Raw genomic sequence first — 19,620 nt, 5'->3', positions numbered from 1 at the left:
GGGCATGTGCGACACATGTTTTATGGGTCATTTTACTCATAGAATTCAATAGGCACACTCAATAAGTGATATGGACCACCTCTGGATGAATTTCAGGTCGAGGTCAGGTCAAGGTCAGGTCAAGTGAGGTCAAATTTTGAAGTTGGTTGTTAAGGCCTAAAAAGGTGTCTATCTGATGCAGTTTTTCACGGCGAATCGAATGGTGCTCTTTTGGTTTCCGTACGAGGTCTAGAACTTCCAAAAAATTCATTTTTCAAAAAAATTGTGTGTCGTGACGTCATAAAATTTTGAATAACTCCCACATTTTTGAACCGATTCTTCTAAAATTTGGTATGTAGGTGCACATAGACCACTTCTCTGACATTTATTCCGGTTTTTTCGATAGACTCAGAATTTTGGATTTTATAATGATTTTCCCAAAAAAGTCAGTTTTTTGAAAAAATTTAGGCCAAAATCCAAAATTTTCAAAAAACCGAGATAGCCATTTGATAGACAAAGTAAAATTACGCATAACCTTTTTTTGTTACGTCTTGATTCCTTTAAAAATGAAGATGTTAGCGGCGTTTGAACTTTTGCCGTTTTTGAGGCGAAAATGGCGAACATGACGTCACTAAAACGTCAATTTCTCAAAAATTTTCCGACGGATTTCGCTCAAATTTTCAGGGAACGTGTCAAATTGATGTAAGAAAAGGTACTGAAAGTTTGGCGGCGCTGCGCGCCGCCGTTTTTGAGATATCGCAAAAATTCGCGAGGGGGGGTAAAATTTACCCCCCCCAGCCCCGCGCGGGTTAAAAGTACCGCGCAAAGTGACAGTGGATCCATCAAGCCTGACCGAGGAAGGGCCTGCTTTAACCCGCGCGGGGCTGGGGGGTAAATTTTACCCCCTCGCGAATTTTTGCAATATCTCAAAAACGGCGGCGCGCAGCGCCGCCAAACTTTCAGTACCTTTTCTGACATCAATTTGACACGTTTCCTGAAAATTTGAGCGAAATCCGTCGGAAATTTTTTTGAGAAATTGGCTTTTTAGTGACGTCATGTTCGCCATTTTCGCCTCAAAAACGGCAAAAGTTCAAACGCCGCTAACATCTTCATTTTTATGGGAATCAAGACGTAACAAAAAAGGATATACGTAATTTTACTTTGTCTATCAAATGGCTATCTCGGTTTTTTGAAAATTTTGGATTTTGGCCCAATTCTTTTAAAAAAACTGACTTTTTTGGGAAAATAGCTATAAAATCCAAAATTTTGAGTGTATCGAAAAAAACGGAATAAATGTCAGAGAAGTGGTCTATGTGCACCTACCTACATACCAAGTGTTAGAAGAATCGGTTAAAAAATGTGGGAGTTATTCAAAATTGTATGACGTCACGACACACAAAAATTTTGAAAAATGACTTTATTGGAAGTTCTAGACCTCGTACGGAAACAAAAATAGCACCATTCGATTCGCCGTGAAAAACGGCATCAGAAAGACACCTTTTTAGGCCTTAACAACCGATTTCAAAATTTGACCTCACTTGACCTGACCTTGACCTGACCTCGACCTGAAATTCATCCAGAGGTGGTCCATATCACTTATTGAGTGTGCCTATTGAATTCTATGAGTAAAATGACCCATAAAACATGTGTCGCACATGCCCTTTTCTATATTTTGTTTTTGGTGACCTGACCTGACCTGACCTGACCTTGACCTTGACCTCTGAATGATATTGTATGCAACGAATATTGTTTTGGTAGCCTAAGAACACGTTTTGGGCGATCAGTCTCAGTCCATGACTCCATTCTTCGGCAACTACGGTGCAAGGCCGATACTGTAGGAACTTGCAATTTGTACCCTTGACCTGACCTTGACCTTGACCTCAAACTTAAAACTAAGTACATGTTTTTAGCTGTTCGTGATGAGATCTTTCGATTGGCGTTTGAATTGTCCAAATCGGACCATTAGTTCGGGAGATAACACGGGGGGGGGGTAAAATTTACCCCCCCCCCCCCAGCCCCGCGCGTTCGGCTGGAGACCCAGCCCCGCGCGGGTTAATTTTAAAGTCACCGAACCAATTGACTTGAGGAATGGACGAGGATGTCAAAATCTTCGGTGACTCAAATTTAGCAGGCCCTTCCTCGGTCAGGCTTGATGGATCCACCGTTACTTTTCGCGGTACTTTTAAGACAGACTGTACGTGTCAACCGCCTCTGACAGCTTCGTAACATGTTACGATGGCACCAAAAATACTTCTTAAATGTCCAAATAGTTGCTAAGTAATTTCGGATTCAGCTTAAAAAAAAACTAGCCTAGAAACATGTAAAACTCGAAAAAGTGAACAGAGGTCATCAAAGGTCAACGACCTGACCTGACCTTCAGGTGACCTTGACACCCACCCTAATGTATTGGAGCAACATCATATCTCATGTTTTAACGCTTGAAACCACGAAAAGACTGCAAAAGCGCGGCTAATGCGAGCCGATATACGCCGAATCGCGATTCCGGCCAAACATGGTTTCAAAAAGTAGGCCGCAGGTCAAAGGTCATTTGGGTCAGGGTCCTGAAATTTTCAGGGTAGGTGTAAAATTGATTAACGCGAGGGTACTAAGAGTTTGGTTGCGATCGGCCTCTTTTTACGCGAGTTAGGGTAAGGTGCCTAATTAGCGACCCCCTTAATTTGAACCGTCATTGCTCACGCTCTGTGGGCGCCACTGTATTACTGGCTTGATTTTCGGAGAGATCGTTCATTTTTCTATTAAAATATAGTCATTTTCTGCCCCAATATTCACTAACTTATTTGTAGTGAGCATTTTGGCAAACCATTGCAAAAACGCTAATAGGGAACTCTTCCCGATTAGCGACCGGGGAGGGTCGCTAATAAGTCTATGGGTTTCCCCATATTACAAATGGCAAAAAATGCGACGCCTGAAAAGATGAAATATGATCTCAAAAAGGTAACCTATACGCAAAGCACTCAATCACTCGAACAGGAACGTTTATCCAACACATTTACGTAAGTAAAAACTGATCATGTGATGCACCGAAGGCGAAAAGAAGGCGGAAACCCAAGTTTTGCGGGCTATCTCGTATGATACTCGATGTCCTCGCTGAATTCGGCACCCCTGCAGTCGGTGACAGCATTTGACATCCCCTGCCACACATTGCAAGCTTCAGCAACACCTCATTTTCATTTCTCACTTTTCCCCTTTCTTTCTCTTCTTGAGCTATTTGCGACCATGTCAGGCGCAAATAGGAAATATGAGTTGCGACACATTTTTAACCGCCATGCTGTGCACAGTTAAGCGATTCACTATCGGAAAACGGCAATCAATTGAAAAAGTAATGTCGATTCAGAATTAAAAAGGTGCATCATCCTACTGTGCATCGCTTTTCATCAGAGAGGGCCCAAACACACACGTTTTGGATAAGAAACTCGTCATTTTTATTTAAACTCACCTGAAACGTCCCACCAGAAACATCGACAACCGTAAAATAATTTAATTTGATAACCAAAGTATGGCTGAACTTTTGACGATGTTTTTACCCCGTTTTCTCCTGCCAGTTTTTCTGTAAGGAGGTAGGTCGCAAATCGGAAAGGGTCGCTAATTAGGCACCTTACCCTATTTGTGAAAAACCGAGGGGGGGGGCTCCGTTCGCAGACAGTGAATTGTGTGTGTGAGGGGGGGGGGGGAGGGGGTGGTCTAAGCCTCAACTACCTACCAAATGTCTTTGAGCTCCATTTTTTTCAAGAGGTTCAATCCAGCCTGATCAATCGTGAGGCACAAACTCGTTGCAACACGTTAAGCGCTTCTATGAGTTATGGGCAAAATGTATCTGCAACGTAATTTAAAGGCCCTCTCCCAGTAATTAGATGGAAAACGTTGAGACAAAAATTTATATCAGAACCTGATAAAACAGAAAAGTGCTCACCGCCTGCAAACGACACCACCTCAGAACCGAAAATCTTGCCCATGCAAACAAAACGCAGAAACAAACGTTGCAAGAACTTGTAAATATAATATAGTATATTAACAGTTTTCCTGTTATATTGAAATGGCGTCTAGCCCCACCTGGGCGTCTTACCCCAGTCCCCACTCTCCCCTTCTGATGAGGTCACGTGACCAGCTTGAAGTCAGGTGGTCTTATGAAAAATCCGAGGTATGCTTACAAGTTTTGAGGGGTTGGAAACTTACCACTTTCGTAAGTTTCATCTCCCTGCAAAGTTTCCCTGGCAGTTGGCACTGAAGACTTCGTGAATTTGTGACAGTTTTGGACCGTGCAGATGTTCACCATGGCGTTATTTAATGGGTCAGCGACTTGACCTGACAAAGTGCGGTCAGTGTTACCGAAATCGGATAATTAAATCTAAGGTCAGGTGTGCCAAATTTCAGCTCTCTCCATATCACCAACGCGTTCGCCGTTCCGAGCAACCGCCATGAGAAAACCGTCGAGAATGTTGGCACCCCGTATAGGATGGTGCTCGCCGACGTGTCTTTGCTCATCGATGTCTATAAGAACCAGTGGCGCAGCCAGGGGGGGGTCAGAGGGTCAGCTGACCCCCCCGAAATTTCTGTCAGGGGCCCGCTCGAGAGGGAGAGTGAGAGAGAGAGAGAGAGAGAGAGAGAGAGAGAGAGAGAGAGAGAGAGAGAGAGAGAGAGAGAGAGAGAGAGAGAGAGAGAGAGAGAGAGAGAGAGAGAGAGGTCCTAATCTAATCGGACGAGCCCGCTTCGAGAAATGCCCACTGCGACACCTCGGGTGAGGGGTCGGCCTGGGGCCCCAGGTGGACAGGGCCCGGGCCCCCAGGAGAACGGGCCCGGCCCCCTGGGTGGATGGGACCCGGGCCCCCTGTAGATGGGTCCGGGCCCCCGGGTGGATAGGGCCCGGGCCCCCCGGCGGATGGGGCCCCGGTGGATGGATCCGAGCCACCGGGAGAACGGGCCCCGGGTGGACGGGGCCCGGACCCCCGGGTCCCGCGAGAACGGGTCCAGGCCCCTCGGGTGGATGGGGCCCGAGACTCCGGGAGAGCGGGCCCGGGCCCCCTGGGTGGAGGGGGCCCGGGCCCCCGGCTGGATGGGGCCCGGGCCCCCGGGAGAACGGCCCTGAGCCCCGGGTGGACGGGGCCGGACCCCCGGTTGGATGGGGCCCGGGCCCCGGGAGAACGGGCCCGGGCCCCCTGGGTGGATAGGGCACGGGCCCCTGGGTGGATAGGGCACAGGCCCCCGGGTGGATGGGGCCCGGGCCCCGGGAGAACGGGCCCGGGCCCCTTAGGTGGATGGGGCACGGCCCCCCGGGTAGATGGGGCCAGGGCCCCCCGATGGATGGGTCCGGGCCCCCGGGAGTACGGACCCCAGGCCCCGGGTGGACGGGGCCCGGGCCCCCGGCTGGATGGGGCCCGGGCCCCCTGGTGGGCGGGCCCCGGAGCCCCGGGTGGACGAGGCCCGAAGCCCAGGTGAACGTGGCCCGGGCCCCCGTATGGATAGGGCTTGGTCCCCCATGTGGATAGGGCCCGAGCCCCCGGGTGAATGGGGCCCGCTAGGGTGACCCGCTTGCTTCGCAACGCGAATAAGGGGTATTTTCGATCGGTGGGCGTTTGGTTGGTCTTGTGTCTGTGGGTTATGTATCCATTACGGTCGATTGCCTTTTGACGGCTAAGCATTTTGGTTTTGGGAAAAAATATCCATCGCATCGAGGTGCTCGTGTCTGATAATAACCATGCGTTCTACTATAGAACATGCCAAGTGTATTTCATGACATAGGTTGGCGTAGGTTATTGAAGAGTGAAAGCCATTGATGAATTACTATGTAGAGGTTTGAAACATTTATATTCTTAAGAATATTGTTGCTCGTCATGCAAAAGCGATGATTGGACCTTGGTCACAATTGAATGCTCTTCCAATCTATGCCCATTTCAATTGTCAAACATACCAGGTTATGTAGCAAAACCCCTGTAATTAAGTAAGTCATAAGCAAATGCTATTTTCTCCAGCAATTTGTTCCACCTTGTTTTTGATCAATTAGCTTTTCACAATTTTCCCATGACAGGCGGTAGGTACATTTCTCTTGCCAACAAGCGTTGTTTGAACCCGCTCCGTCTGACAGTCACCCAAAAATAGCATTAAGTCCAAAATCCGTCCAAAACGTCAATTTTTCAAGCATAAGTGCCCTCACGGGTGCACGTGGCGCGTGCCATCCCTGCACCGCACACCATTCGATAGCCCGTTCGATTCTCATGCACGATACTGTGTTCCTCGTGCCGATCGGACCCACGGTTACCGAGATACTGCACGGGGACCGGACCCGTGTCGGGCAAGTTGAGCCATTGTCGCCCATTTTTGCAAGCCGATTTATGCATGTAAAGTCTATGACGCGAATTTGCACTTTTTGAGCACGCGCCATGTGCTCACCACCGGCCCGATCGAGCTGCGACTCTTCACAGGCACGTTACCCATCCTTGTTCTATAAGTTGCGCGAATTTCAGCGCACTATGGAAGTTACGTCGCGATCAGCCGCTTTTTTACGCGAGTTCTTCGCGAAAAAAACCTTAGGGGGTTGCATCAACCCCTCCCCCTGTGCCGGCGAGGGTTAAAACTTCTTACGAGCGAATTCACGTAATGAAGAAGAATAAAAGCACAATCTACTACAGCAGCCAATAGATGACTTAGGACAGGCACATGGGACTACTTTTAAATCTTGTGCGACAGAAGCAGGCAACAGTTCCGATTGCATATAATATGCTATGCATATTGCGGAATTGGGGCTCATATCGGACTCGAAAGATACGAAGTCATACGTCATAGTAACATATTTCTGTCGTGGTCAATTTGCGTAAAAAGTGAAGACCGGGTGATTACCGAGCTACTGTTCTATGCAAATTTTCTGATTCAAACTCGCTCAGGGTTATCGTGCAGGTAAAGGGGGCCCGCCCAGCAGAATGCGTATGAAATATGGAGAGATTCTGAAAAATGGGTGGGGGCCCGCACAATAGGGGGCCCGCTTTGGAAGCGATGACCCCCCCGAAACGAAATCCTGGCTGCGCCACTGATAAGAACCCGCCAATGTCTCATTGTGTTTATCACGTCTCATGGTACTCATCAACGCTTGAAAGTATTCATTGACGTCATTGACGTCATTGAAGTGTTTATCCACGTTAGTGCTCATTGAGGTCTCAAGGTCACACATGACCTCTCACAACCACCGACGTCTCGTGCAGTGCCAATCACCGATGTCTGTGCTCACCGGTAAACAATCATCTGAATGTCTCACAGCATATATTTTTCGCAAATTCTTCTCTTATAACACTTAGTACAAAACACCAACACAGCTTGATATTGTTACATAGGTTCACAAGAGCAAACGTAACAGCCAACTGCAAGACATCTCATAACATAGCAAAATATAACATCAATTTTGATATGATCGCAGAAATACACCTCCATGCAATATCATACATGAAAGAACATTTGAACTTCTTCCAATATAACAGTAACAGCAGCACATTCGAGCTCACACAGGCCCAGCACCCCTCCGTTGAGAGTGGGGCCTCTCGCTGGCCACTGCCACCGCCCGAGAGGCAGCGGTAGCACCGACCAGCACACAACCAGCAGCAACAGAGCACATAGCGAGCGGGCAGCACTGATCAGCGGCCCGCGGCCCGCCAGCAGGAGGGCTGACAGCGCGTGACAGCCCGTTTGGCAGCTCATTAACAGGGGGAAGTGACGGACCGTCGAGTGACGAACCGTCACGGCCAGTGCTGGAGCGCAGTCCCCGGCGGGAGTTGTACGTGGGACACCTTGCCACTTGACCCGCCCGAGCCTAGTATGGATCATTGAGGCGCTGTTGACGCATCCCAGCAAAGCGAGTTTACACATCACATCGGTAAGAATAGTGGCTACCACCGGCCGAGCTCTTCTCTGGCCGAGTTTAGACGGCAGTGGTGGTGGGGGCGCCGGCGGCGGCGGCCTCGCCGTTCTGTCCCAGCAGCGAGCGCAGCGTGGCCACCTCCATGGAGAGCCGCTCCAGCTGGCTGCGGATCTGCGGCGCGCTCTGGGCGGGCGGCTCCTCGGAGCGCCTCCGCTTGGCGGCCGGCGAGGCGGCGCCGTCGGACCGGTCCGAGAGGCCCGAGTCGCGCTCGTCCCCAGAAGAGGCCGAGTCGTGCGGCTCCTCCTTGACGACGGCGACGGCGCCCAGGCGCGGCTTGTGGCGCAGCTTCAGCGGCAGCCGCTGCTCGGGAGAGCCGGCCCGCTCGGCCGCCGGCTCGGCCGCCGCCTTGGTCAGGTTGACGGCGGCCGTGAAGTCGGGCGTCAGGCGCGCCGAGTCGGCGGAGCGCGGCCGCCACTGCTCCGGCACGGCCGGCTCGGCGCGCGGCTCGCGCAGCGACTGCTGCCGGTAGACGAACGGGTTGGGCTCGTGGCCGGCGGGCGCGGCCGGCGCCGACGGCGGCGTCACCGGCCGGAACTGGTGGGCGGCAGCCAGCAGCGGGGCCTGAGTCGCAGCCGTAGCGCTGCTCAGCCGCAGCAGGCTGGCCGGCGCCAGCGACTTGGGCCGCTTGCTGAAGCCCAGGATGCGGTCCATGGTGGGCATCTGCGCCAGCACCTCCTCCTGGTTGATGTGGTTCTCGCCGATGATGCCGAACTTGTCGCGGATGGTGTTGAGCTGGGCGCGCAGCAGGTAGTTGTCGCGGGTGAGCTCCGCCACACGCGTCTCCAGGATCATGTCGTTGAAGCGGCGCTTCTCGCGGCTCCGCTTGGCTGCCTCGTTGTTGCGCCGCCGGCGGTCCCAGTAGCTGTCATCCTTGCGCGTGTCCTTGGTGAATTCACGCTGCTTGCGAGGTCCGCCGTTGGCCTCCTGCGGCGCCGGGGTCTGCAGCGCCTCTAGTGGCGGCACCGGAAGGCGCTCCTTGCTCTCCTGGCCGCTCGGCGGCTGGTAGTAGTACCCGTTGACCTGGGGCGCGGGGGCGTACCGCACCTTCATGTCCCCGTACTGGACTGTGCCGAAGATGCCCTCGGTCACCATCATGGACGGAATTCTGCAAAGAAAGACAAAGGTGTCAGTTGCGTGATCATGGCACGTTGTGTCATGCTGTGTCATACCAGGTGAGTCATACTACATTGTAGCTGGAGGCCACGACTAAAATCGAGTGCTGGCGTGGGTTATCGCTAATCGCTGCAATGAGGAAAGGATGGTGACACTTCTGGAGGAAAATAGGGCCAAGGTAAAACACCGTAGCGTTTTGGCAAGATAGCCAGCGATGGCATTGCCATTTGGCCTTTCAAGTGCAGGTTCTGCGAGCCATTGTTTAATTATGACCGGCCGTATGTAAGCATCTATATTACTATTTGAGGAGGGTGCGTCTGTCCGTTACCGAGGTCCCGACTTGGTCGTGCTTTGCGTGGACTACAGGCCAGACCGTTGCACCTAGCCCGGTGAAATTTGCACAACTCATAGATCAAGGATGCGCGACGTGCCTTTGAGGGGTCTGGGCTCGATCGGGTCGATAGGGAGCGCGTGGCGCGTGCCAAAAAAGTGCAAATTCGCGTCATAGACTTTACATGTATAAATCGGCGTGCGAAATCGGGCGAAAATGGCTAAATTTGCCCGACACGGGTCCGATCCCCGTGCAATATCTCGGTAACCGTGGGCCCGATCGGCACGGGGAAAACAGCATCGTGTACAGAATTGAACGGGCTATTGAATGGTGTGCAATTCAGAGGATAGCACGCGCCACGTGCACCGGAGAGGGCACTTTTATTTGGAAAATTGCGGTTTTTGAGGAATTTTGGAATTAATTTTATTTTTAGGTGACCGTTAAACGGAGCGAGTTGAAACAACGCCTGTTGACAAGAGAAACGTACCGCCTCTCATGGGAAAATTGTGAATAGCTAATTGATCGACGACAAGGTGGTATAAATCGCTGGAGAAAATGGTTTTTGTCGATGATGTGCCACTTTATTAATCACACGGGTTTTGCTCAATGATCTGATATCTCTGGCAATAAAAAATGGCACTGTTGGAAATAGCATTCAATTCTGTCCAAGGCTCAGCCTTCATTTTTGCATGATGATCAACAGTATTCTTAAAAATGTAAATGTTCCAAAGCATTACATTGTCATTTTTAGCGAAATTCATCGATGGCCCTCAAAAGACTTCACGCCAGTTTTCGAATCATTCTAAAGTAGAACGCATGATAATACGATACGGGCACCTCGATGCGATGTATCTTTTTGTTTTCTTACAAAATGCTTGGCCGTCAAAAAACAATCGAACGAAATGGATATCTACCAACCAAATCGACACAGACCAACCCAATACCCACGGGTCAAAAAATCCCCCCTTCGCGTTGCGGAGCACGCGGGTAACCCTAGTGATTCACTATTCCAACAGCGATGTAACCGGCAATGATTCATCGCTGCCGCTTCCCGATGCAGCCTAGCCAGAAACCACTCTTACTAAGCCAGCGCGCTTCGTCAGAAAAATAGAAAATGAAACGTGACACAATGAGTCGGGAGCCGGCTATTTCTGCATCCCAGTTTACGATCAAGTTTTGCAGGCGACAGCCGACAGCGAGTGCTGCATAACCCGTTTATCACGGGGAAGTCTACAGTTCCGATTGCGCAGGCCGTTTACGAGGTGCACGCTGAGCGCTCTGCGCAAGCTTGTGCGTAGAAAATGGGGAATTTTTAATATCGTTGTGCTGGCGTCACCTGTATCAAGTCGAATACAGGAGGCGTAGGAAGCCGGTTCGACGACTAACGCCGTGTACCCGCGTGTCGATGTGGCGGGAAGTCCTCCGGACAGGCCGGTGGTCGGCCGGGAGCTCGTTCAGCGGTCGGGCGGATCCGGAGCACTGAGCAGCACGGGAGTCCTCTCAGCCCCGCACCGCCGACGCCCCCGCACCGCCGCTGACGCAACTACCGTCCGCCGCAGGTCGCGATGACTCGCGCGACGGCGGCGATGGTTCGCGAGGGTCACGTGACATGTGGTCGCGGGCGTCGGCGGCGGCCTGGCTGGCCGCCTGCCCGCGGTCTTCCCGCAGCGGGGGCGGTTGCATCATGTGACACCGTGCAACTGCGTCGATAATTGATCGCTCCCTCTGGGCTGCCGCGCACCGCCAGCAAGATGCGGAAGAATAGCCGCGCCAAAGAATGGCAGCGGAGCGGCCTAAACAACGTACGTACCTATTCACTCCGCCACTAGGAAAAAATCAATGTTTCGTGCAGCTCCAAGGCTCGCACCACTCGGTCACTTTCTAGAATTCACGTTTACAGTACTGCACTGGCGGTTGCTCAACTCGATCGCAGTGTTTTCGAGTTGGAATGTTAAGCGCCGAGATGACCTTTCCAAGCGTCCCGTTAGGTGTTTATACCATCTATCAAGCCGCCGCGTCCGTGGGCGTAAGACCCGTGGAGTATGGCAATGGTTTTAGGCCTTCTTTGTTAATCAGCTCCTATCATAGCAGGTGCCCCAACACCTGGCTACGGGCCGATCCTGGCCACCAGTCAGCCCGCCACACCGTTATACTCGTATAAGCTCAGTTCTGTGAGCAGCGTGCATTCATTCAAAATGTATTAGCACCTGGGATCTGGCCACTTTCGCCACCATTCTGCCATCGCGGATTCCAGGGAGCACATCGGAGCAGCCGCCCCCAAAATATCACGGTTCCGAGCCGTCCTGCGGAGTCCCGGGCATCCGACAGGACCGAAATGTCACACCGGCTCTCGACTAACTTCTGCAAAGGTCGGCCTCGCTTTCACCGGCTCGGCGTCGGTGGCCGGAACTGAACTTCCCATTGCGGGCCCGTCGGTGGCCGGTGGGCGTCGGCCACCGGTACGGCCACGACACGTGAGCGGACAGCACGTGTCCCGGCCGACGATCACGTGCACACGAGAAACACCGACGGAGCGGCGCGCCCATTGCGTCACCACGCGAAGAGGGCGTCGGACGTAGATTATGTAAAGGACTGCTCAGAGCACGGTCACAGCGCGTGATACACTGGAGCGTCCTTGGAGGCCCCTGGAGTCCTACCACAAGCGGGCTCATATTGACACCGATACGTCTTACACACAAGTTTTCAGAAGACAATGAGTCGTCCGTTGTCTTATTCTCAGTAGATAACACCGAGATGGTATGTAGTTGGGAATGCTCGGGCGCTAATCCCGGAGCGAGGAGTGCCGATCCGGCCGCTCCCAGATCGGCGAGAGAGCACAGCGCGCAGTCCGATTGCGGTTAGCTGAGCCCCTCGGACGTCAGCGCGGCGGGCCAAACGGCTCCGTGCTCGTCGCCGCCGCGGCCCAAGGCCCTGACGTAACGGCGCGCCGCCAGCGGCCCTGTTTGGTAAGGACGCGGTGACCGCGGGGCCCCGCGCCGGTGCCGGGCCGGCCCGCGCCACTGGCGTCACCGGCTTACGTAATCAGCACGGCCGGTCGGTTTGCAGACGGTGCAGACGGTGCACCCGGGTACGTGGTGCACCGTGCACCAGCGCGGGACGCGGAAGGGATCGCCTGCGGCGCGACTTGGGGAGGGAGGGAGGCGCCCTGCGGCCGTATCAGCCAGCCGCCGGCGTGACTCAGCCGAGTCGGAAGCTGGCAATCAGTGAGTCAGAGTTGGCGGCCATGAGTTGGGCATTGCATCATCGCTCCAGCGCGCGGTCTCATATGGCCCGGGGCCCGTGCGGGGGCGGTGGTGGCTGTCCCCTCCCTCCCCAACTATGTTCGGGTGGCCCCTCGCCGACTAACATGGTCGGCCCGGCGCGCTGACACATCTGTTTGTTTGCCCACCGGGTCCGTGTGGGCCGACTCGGCTGCTCTCCAGCCAGATGATACAACCGGCCGGTCGACTGCCAGGGGTCTGAGTCAGCCTGGCCCCGCCCGGGCGGATCGGCACCGACACACCCCCGCCCCGCCCGGCGTCGGACTCGACGCGTCGGCCGCGACTGTGGCCTGGTTGGGCGCCGAGCTGTCGCCGCTGTGACGACTTTCACGGCCGTCGAGCCCCGCCGGCCCGGGCCGGTTCGGAAGTGTCACACCGACAGCCGGTCGGTCCGATCTGGGCCACGTGAACCGCTCGGCCGGCACGACCGTCCGCCCTCGGTCCGTCCGCTCGGCCGGCCGGCCGCGCACGCGGGCATAAATATACGCAGACTCGGACAATGAAGCGTGCAGGCATTACGACACACCGAGCCACCGTTAGAATAGACGTGCCGGCTGGCTGCTATACTTAGCACAGTCAGTTTTCACTCGTCCGAACGGGTTTTTGCAGAGGCCAAGGACCAGTTTTGGGCGACTGAGCTGCAGGAGCGAATCTACTTCCTCCTCAGTTACGAAACCACAGCGAAACATAACCAGTCCCAATACAAGGACTCGCCAACCGCGGACATCGGTTATAAAACGATTATCATTCTATTACCGTGGTCGTCCCGATTTTCCGCCGATAGTGACCCAAACTGTGCGGATGACGCGGCAGCTTCATTACGTGTCGGGGAAAGTCTGGAAGGATTCCGTCATGCCGCTCGCCGGCGTAACGGTGGCATCTGGGACACGGCCGAGACTGTTGACCTGTTTCCGAGCGGGCACTGTGTCGAGCCGTCGACCTGCCTGCCGCGGAGCGACAGCCGGCACCGCCGTCAGCGCGAGCTGTTTTCCGACCTTCGGCGGAAGCCCGGCGGTTGGCAGCGCCGGTGAAATAATGCGAACTGTGTCAGGGCTTGGCAGTGCAGCACTACAGGAAGTGTCCCTGGCCGAGCCGGCTGCAGGAAAGTCGGCGCCAAAGTACTGCAGCGGGGTGGCATTCCGACCGAGGTCGAGCAGCTGGCCGGCGTACTATATCGGTAGCGCCCTGCGAGCGGCCGGCAGCGGGCTGTATGAGGTGGTCTGTAGCTGCACCTGACCGGCCCGGCGCTCCGCTCCGCTCCAGCGCCAGCGCCAGCGCCAGCGTCGGGCCGGGGCCGGGGCCGGGCCGGGCCGGGCAGGCCGGCTCTCGGGGCCGGTCACCGGCCGGGCGTCTTTGTGCCGCTGCCGGTGCCGGCGGCGCCGAGCTCTGACGTCAATCGGTTGCACAAGCGGCGAGCTGGGGTCAGCCGGTGGCGATCGGCCGCTCTGCTGAGAGGCGCCATCGCCGTCCAGCTGCACTACAGTTGCGTCAGCACGCCACAGGCCGGGGGCCCGGCCCGGGTGACGGCCGCGACACCACAGGGCGCGCCGGGCCCCGCTGCAGATGTTGCCAGGGTCCGCGGCCTTCGAGCGGCAGCGCGAGCGTCATTAGAACGGCCCATGACGCCAGCACCAGCAGATTACTGAGATCAGATCAGCCGTGCACGAGGCTTGTTTAACTTGGTACCTGCTCGATGATAAGCTTCTGAGTGCTGATACAGACCGCACGTCGTCTTTTGAATGAAAAACGCAATGACTCCAGATTGGGTAAAAGCAATGGGATTTAAACCGACCGCTCCCCCAATTGACATCGCATTAAGCTTAAAATAATTACATCGTGATGTCTGACATATTATCATCTAAGACGACAGTAATTGTGACGAAGGTATATTCCGTAAAGGCTTCGATAACTGGCTCTGAAGTCTGGAGTTTTAGCGGACTGCTTTAGTAGATTATTGCTGTTTTGGTGTGTCACATGTTCTTGAGATTTCCTAAGACCCTATCTAAAAAGACCCTATAAATTTCCTTGAGACCTTATAAATGAAAATAAACGGCAAAAAAAGTTTGGTATGATAGGATGAGGATTAAGTACCTACATTGCAGCATTAATAATGATTTAAAGCCATTGAGAACTGCGAACAACGTTAAAAACATGTTTATCTTAAAAAAAAACTTACGTAAGATATTTAGATATTGGCACCTATACTCATTGATTATATATAATGCATGTCCGTAAACAAATAAAGATTAACAGGCAAATAAGATGAGCATTCCTACCATACAAGTCTTGTAAACATGTACGAGTCTTGTAAACATGTACTCGTACAAAATACGTGAAATATCTCCATAACTCACCTGTATTAGCTGGTAAAGATTGGCTGCTGCCAGAAAGACTCGATATCAAAACCCGTTTCTTCTCCGCTGCAGTTCGCTTCTAATCCTGGTCCTGGTTCGTCAGGGCAGGCTGTAAGAGCTCCAATGCACCCGACCGCACCACACGAGGATCCGAACCCAACTGCCCGCCTCCCGCTGCCGTGTCGAGCACATTGGCTCAGCGGTGACGCCACCGCGCAGCGCAGGCCCGCTCCGGCGGTGACGTCACACAAACACATGCTGACGTCACCCGTCTTTGGCGAAGCGGCGCGACTGGCGCGGCCCGGCGCGGTGACGTCACCCACTGCGCACCTGACCCTGGCGTTCCGTGAAGGCCCGAAATCCCGGCCGCCGCGGGTCGGCCCGGAGTACGGTGCTGTCCGGCCCCGTCCACCGGAACTGAAAGGGTGTGAGTAACTGCGAGAGTGTGTGTTTGGGTGTAGGGACACGTCACTGGACTGGTGACGCGGCCGGGTCAGCGGGCACTGTGTATCGCTGACCGGAAACCGTGCCGCAATCACCGCGGAACCCTGACACACCAATTGATAGTAGGAATGGGCGTGACTCACCAAGGAACGTCACCAAGCTTCCTGAAATTAATTCAGAAAAATATTTACAGCCGAGTTTCCGATTGTCGTCGGTATAGATCACGTCTGAGATATTATGCAAGCCATGTTAAAGTAAATAATGATTACTATCAGAACTGAGGCTTCCAAACATTGCTTTACCTTCTGCTATAATTGCTGTTGTGACATTCCGTTTTTTGGCAACATTGTGATTAGCGGGATTTCAAAGTTCACTGAGGTCTGCAAAAAAAAAACATGGTATAGCCTTACACTAAACACAACCAATCGGACACAAACTGCTTGCATATAATCTCATTTAAACGTGAAAACTGTCCACTGTCCAGCCATCGAAGAGCTATGGGTGTGCGTGCACCGCGTCCGCTGTGCATATGAACGGTGGTTGTGTCTGGCCGACTGTGCCGGCAGGCAAGGGAGTATTGCGGCACAGTCTACCATCTTGAAATGCTGCCGATTTTCAGCTGAAGTAGTGGAGCTATGCGCTGCAGTCTAATTATCATCATCGAATAGTGAGCTGCACATTTATTGTATTGACAATTGCCACAGCTACTCTTATTCATTTTATAAGGAATGAATGTAAGGAATACAGAAAAATTATTGCACACCGCAACTGAAAGCGTGGTAATGAAGAGCGTTCCATTGCGCAGATGAGGTCTAAAGAGTAAAACAGGAATTTTGCTTAAAACGTACATTTCATTTCATGGTATATTGAATGTTGAATCCTTATTGGAAGTTGTTTTTTTTTATTTTTCTAATTGTATGAAGCACATAAATAGGCGTTTGCGTCGTTCGATGTTTTTTCCCCGGGCGAGGATACAAACCATTCAAAATAAACAAAACGTAATGTGGTGCAATTCATTCTTTCATTGTGGGTGTTACAACGATTGAATCAAAATAGCGATTAAATGCTATAACAATGAATAATGATGGTAAGCAAAATAAAAACGACACTTGTCAGATTGACATCGATGAGCCATAATTCGTGTCCGTGTTGCAGCGAAAACGTTTTTAGGTGACCAGTTTAAGATATTTGCTCTCCATTTGGGTAATGCCTTTTCGTTAGTCACTGCCAAAATACCTCTAATTTATTGTATAACAATGATACCTCTGTTTGAAAATCGAGCTTTATTCTGCTGATGCACATAGAAATATGCTTCCAGATCATTTTTTCTGCATTTTACGATCTATTCCGATCAGAGCCGGGCCAAGGCGGTGGATATGTTATCGTATACCTCGTGCACACTGCACATTGCACACAGGGCAGCTTGGTAACCGTCGCAAAGTGATGCAACTAAGCAGTTGCATCATGTGGACATAGCCAAGACTTCACCTCCGTCACCGCGATAGATGAGCACAAACGGCCGGGCCCATATCATCTAAGCTCCTTGGACATACCGGCCGCCGAAAGGAGCATGCCGGTTCGAGTGAGGGCCATGAGCTGGCCGCGCGCTCGGCAAACCGGTCCGCCCACACACGGCCGCTAGACGGGCACCGCGGATTAGTGAGTCGTGCGAGGGGGCTCTCCCAGGCCGAGGATTCACTCCAATCGGCTCGCATCAGTCGTCGAAGATAAATAGCGAGACGATAAGCCGCACAATGAGCATCGGGCCCTGACGACATTTTTTGAGCGTCCTTCCTGACCGCGCGGCTAAAAATATCGCCGGTCAAAGTGGCTGAAGGTCACCGCGATGAGCGCCGGCCGTGCACAGTGAGCGGTGCACGGCGGCCGGTGCACGGCGCGCCGGCGGACCGTGTAACTGTGACGCACGCCGCGGCAGCTGTCACGCCACTGCACGGCCGAACCCGCCGCGGACGGCCCCGCCGGCAGCTCCGAATAACCACACCGGTTCGACCGGCTTCGGCGTAATTGGCGCGCCGCGCCGCGATCGAAAAGTTCTCCGCCGAATGACGCATGCGGCTGGAAAAGAAATCCTACAAGCTGCGATTGTGCTCACGTAACACCGGTTCCGTGACTGGATAAGCTCGCAATGGGAAATTTCTTGGGACTGGTGATCAACGGCTTACATTCGTGCTTCTCAACATAGCCTGTGCAAGTGCTTCAGCAAACTATTAGCTGACGAGCATTTCGGTGAAAGGGTATTGGCATAGGCATACGTGTAAGGCATGATCACAGAAACCAACATGCATCCAACAAAAATCATATTACCAGGAATTCCATTGCAACATATCCACTTGATAAAGTTAGTTTAGCAGGCAACGTGGCAAACCCGTCGCGTCTAATGTAATATTTATGTTTCGGGAAATCAGAGGAATCTGTGTTGGAAGCACGTTGCTGGAAACATCCCAAGAGGTCACTACCACAACACATTCAACAGTATCTCGCCAGTTCCATGAATAGTGAATACTTTCTCGTATATTGCGGTGAAGTTGTAACACGTAGGTGCCTTCGGTACGAATTTGAGTAGCTTATCTTTCTCGAAACTCCGTCGTATTATCGAGTCATCTACAAGCTACGCCATGAATGCGCCGCCCACGACACACGCGTCGTCATCTCGATTCAACGTGCGCCAGACACTAAGCGTCTGCCCACACCGTCCGAGTCTGGCCTCGCTAGTGCGCCGTGCTCGGCCGGCGGCTGCCGCGGCACGCCGTTATCACATGCGCGGCGGTGCGGTTACGTCACTGGCGGCCGGGACGTCCCGTGTCAACACGCCGTGACACCACCGGTTGTCAGCGATGCTGGCCGTGTCACCGCCACCGCGGAATGTGGTCTGTGGACGCGCGGCGGCGGCGGAGCGGCCGGCGCGCTGGCAATACGAGTGTAGTGGATGTGTTGAATGCTCTCTGTCTCTCGCGTTAGTCTCGTACCCTACCGCGGGGTGCCGGCAGTGACTCCGCAGTCCGTATCGGTGCACGGCCGGCGGGGCATGTCTCTGACCTTGGCTCCGAGTGGCTGCACGTCAGCGGTCAGCGCGGTGTTGCGTCATCGGCGAGCAACTGCGGCGGCGGCGGGTCCGACCCCGCGAACGGAGTCCGCCCGTCCGCCCGGAAACCCGACCCGCCCTGTCGCAACTTCATCTCCTTTTAGGGCAGTCACGTGCCGGAGCTTTGCCCAAATGAGATGTGCTATATTTAGAAATGTGCGATTATGTGCAGAGATTTCCTCACCGTTCAACTGTTCACAATTATATCACGAATCTGAAGAAGCTAAATATGTTGGTGCCTGACCTGATCCTCGCTTCCCTTTCACCTAAGCTGATAAGCCATGTGACGAATTAGCTGGACTACGCCGTGGCCAAGTCATGCAGTATAAATAGTATATCGATCCAAAGGCCTGGTGTGTGTTAGTAGTAAGTACATAAGTCTACATCCCTCAAATCATGGTGATACTGGTAATGAACACATCAGTGTAGTTTATTTGGCATAAGCTCAACGGACATACCCGTATGTGGCGTAACTACAGATGAAGTCATCAGACAAAAATAAATCCCTTCGATCAGCATTCGATGGGAAAGACACTAGCCGTTTTCACGACGGCTATCTGGTATTTGATGCACATCTGGTGCAGATAAGGTGCAGATTAGGTCAAATTAGATTCAGTGTGTCTCTTAGTAGCTCAGCTAAGGTTGCACTGATTGCTTATATGCCTTTACTTTGTCATATTATCAGAGAGCATCATCACCTAAAACACTGAAATAAATTCATAAAATGAAGATATTTGCTGTAAAAGAGATTAGGTGCAGATTTGGTCAAAGTAATAAATTAAGGTAATTCAAAGTAATAATTCAAAGTATCCGCCGGATACCCCGTCGTGAAAACGGCTTATATACTATCGCCATACATATATATGTTTTTTTTTGTAGTTCAGCGGATGGTCGGGGGATTCACTTATTGCGCTGTTTGTGGTTCAAGCCGGGCGACCCCGGACAGGGGAAGCGTGCGGTCATCTGCCCTGCCGAGGCACGGCAGCTGCCTGCGCCGCTTCATAGTATGGCGCCGGTGAAACACCCGACGGGCGAGGGCCCGGCCTCAACCTCACCACTCGTAATGATGTCATCGGTGCTGTACAATCCTGCTT

General features: G+C 52.9%; 1 protein-coding gene across 2 annotated transcripts; it reads right to left on the bottom strand.

Annotated features, from left to right (window-relative positions):
- Positions 1-7,231: 7,231 nt before the first annotated feature.
- Positions 7,232-15,164, bottom strand: LOC122382834. 2 transcript variants are annotated; one of them, XM_043368679.1, is made up of 2 exons: positions 14,980-15,164; positions 7,232-9,005 (listed from the first exon to the last, which is right to left on the bottom strand). In XM_043368679.1, exon 2 carries the CDS (start codon positions 8,993-8,995, stop codon positions 7,901-7,903), a length of 1,095 nt encoding a protein of 364 aa, XP_043224614.1. In that variant the 5' UTR covers positions 8,996-9,005; positions 14,980-15,164; the 3' UTR covers positions 7,232-7,900. The 2 variants fall into 2 exon arrangements, with proteins under 2 accessions (XP_043224614.1, XP_043224615.1); XM_043368680.1 differs by lacking the exon at positions 14,980-15,164 and adding an exon at positions 10,350-10,398.
- Between the last annotated feature and the right edge of the window lie 4,456 nt (positions 15,165-19,620).

This window comes from Amphibalanus amphitrite, unplaced genomic scaffold (genome assembly GCF_019059575.1).
Source record: "Amphibalanus amphitrite isolate SeventyFive unplaced genomic scaffold, NRLGWU_Aamphi_draft 000148F_arrow, whole genome shotgun sequence".
NCBI classification, from domain to species: domain Eukaryota; kingdom Metazoa; phylum Arthropoda; class Thecostraca; order Balanomorpha; family Balanidae; genus Amphibalanus; species Amphibalanus amphitrite.
This window is presented reverse-complemented; position numbering and strand designations above follow the sequence as displayed.

Coding starts and splice junctions, on each gene's coding strand:
- LOC122382834 (XM_043368679.1), bottom strand. CDS start 8,995: ATGATGGTGACCGAGGGCATCTTCGGCACAGTCCAGTACGGGGACATG.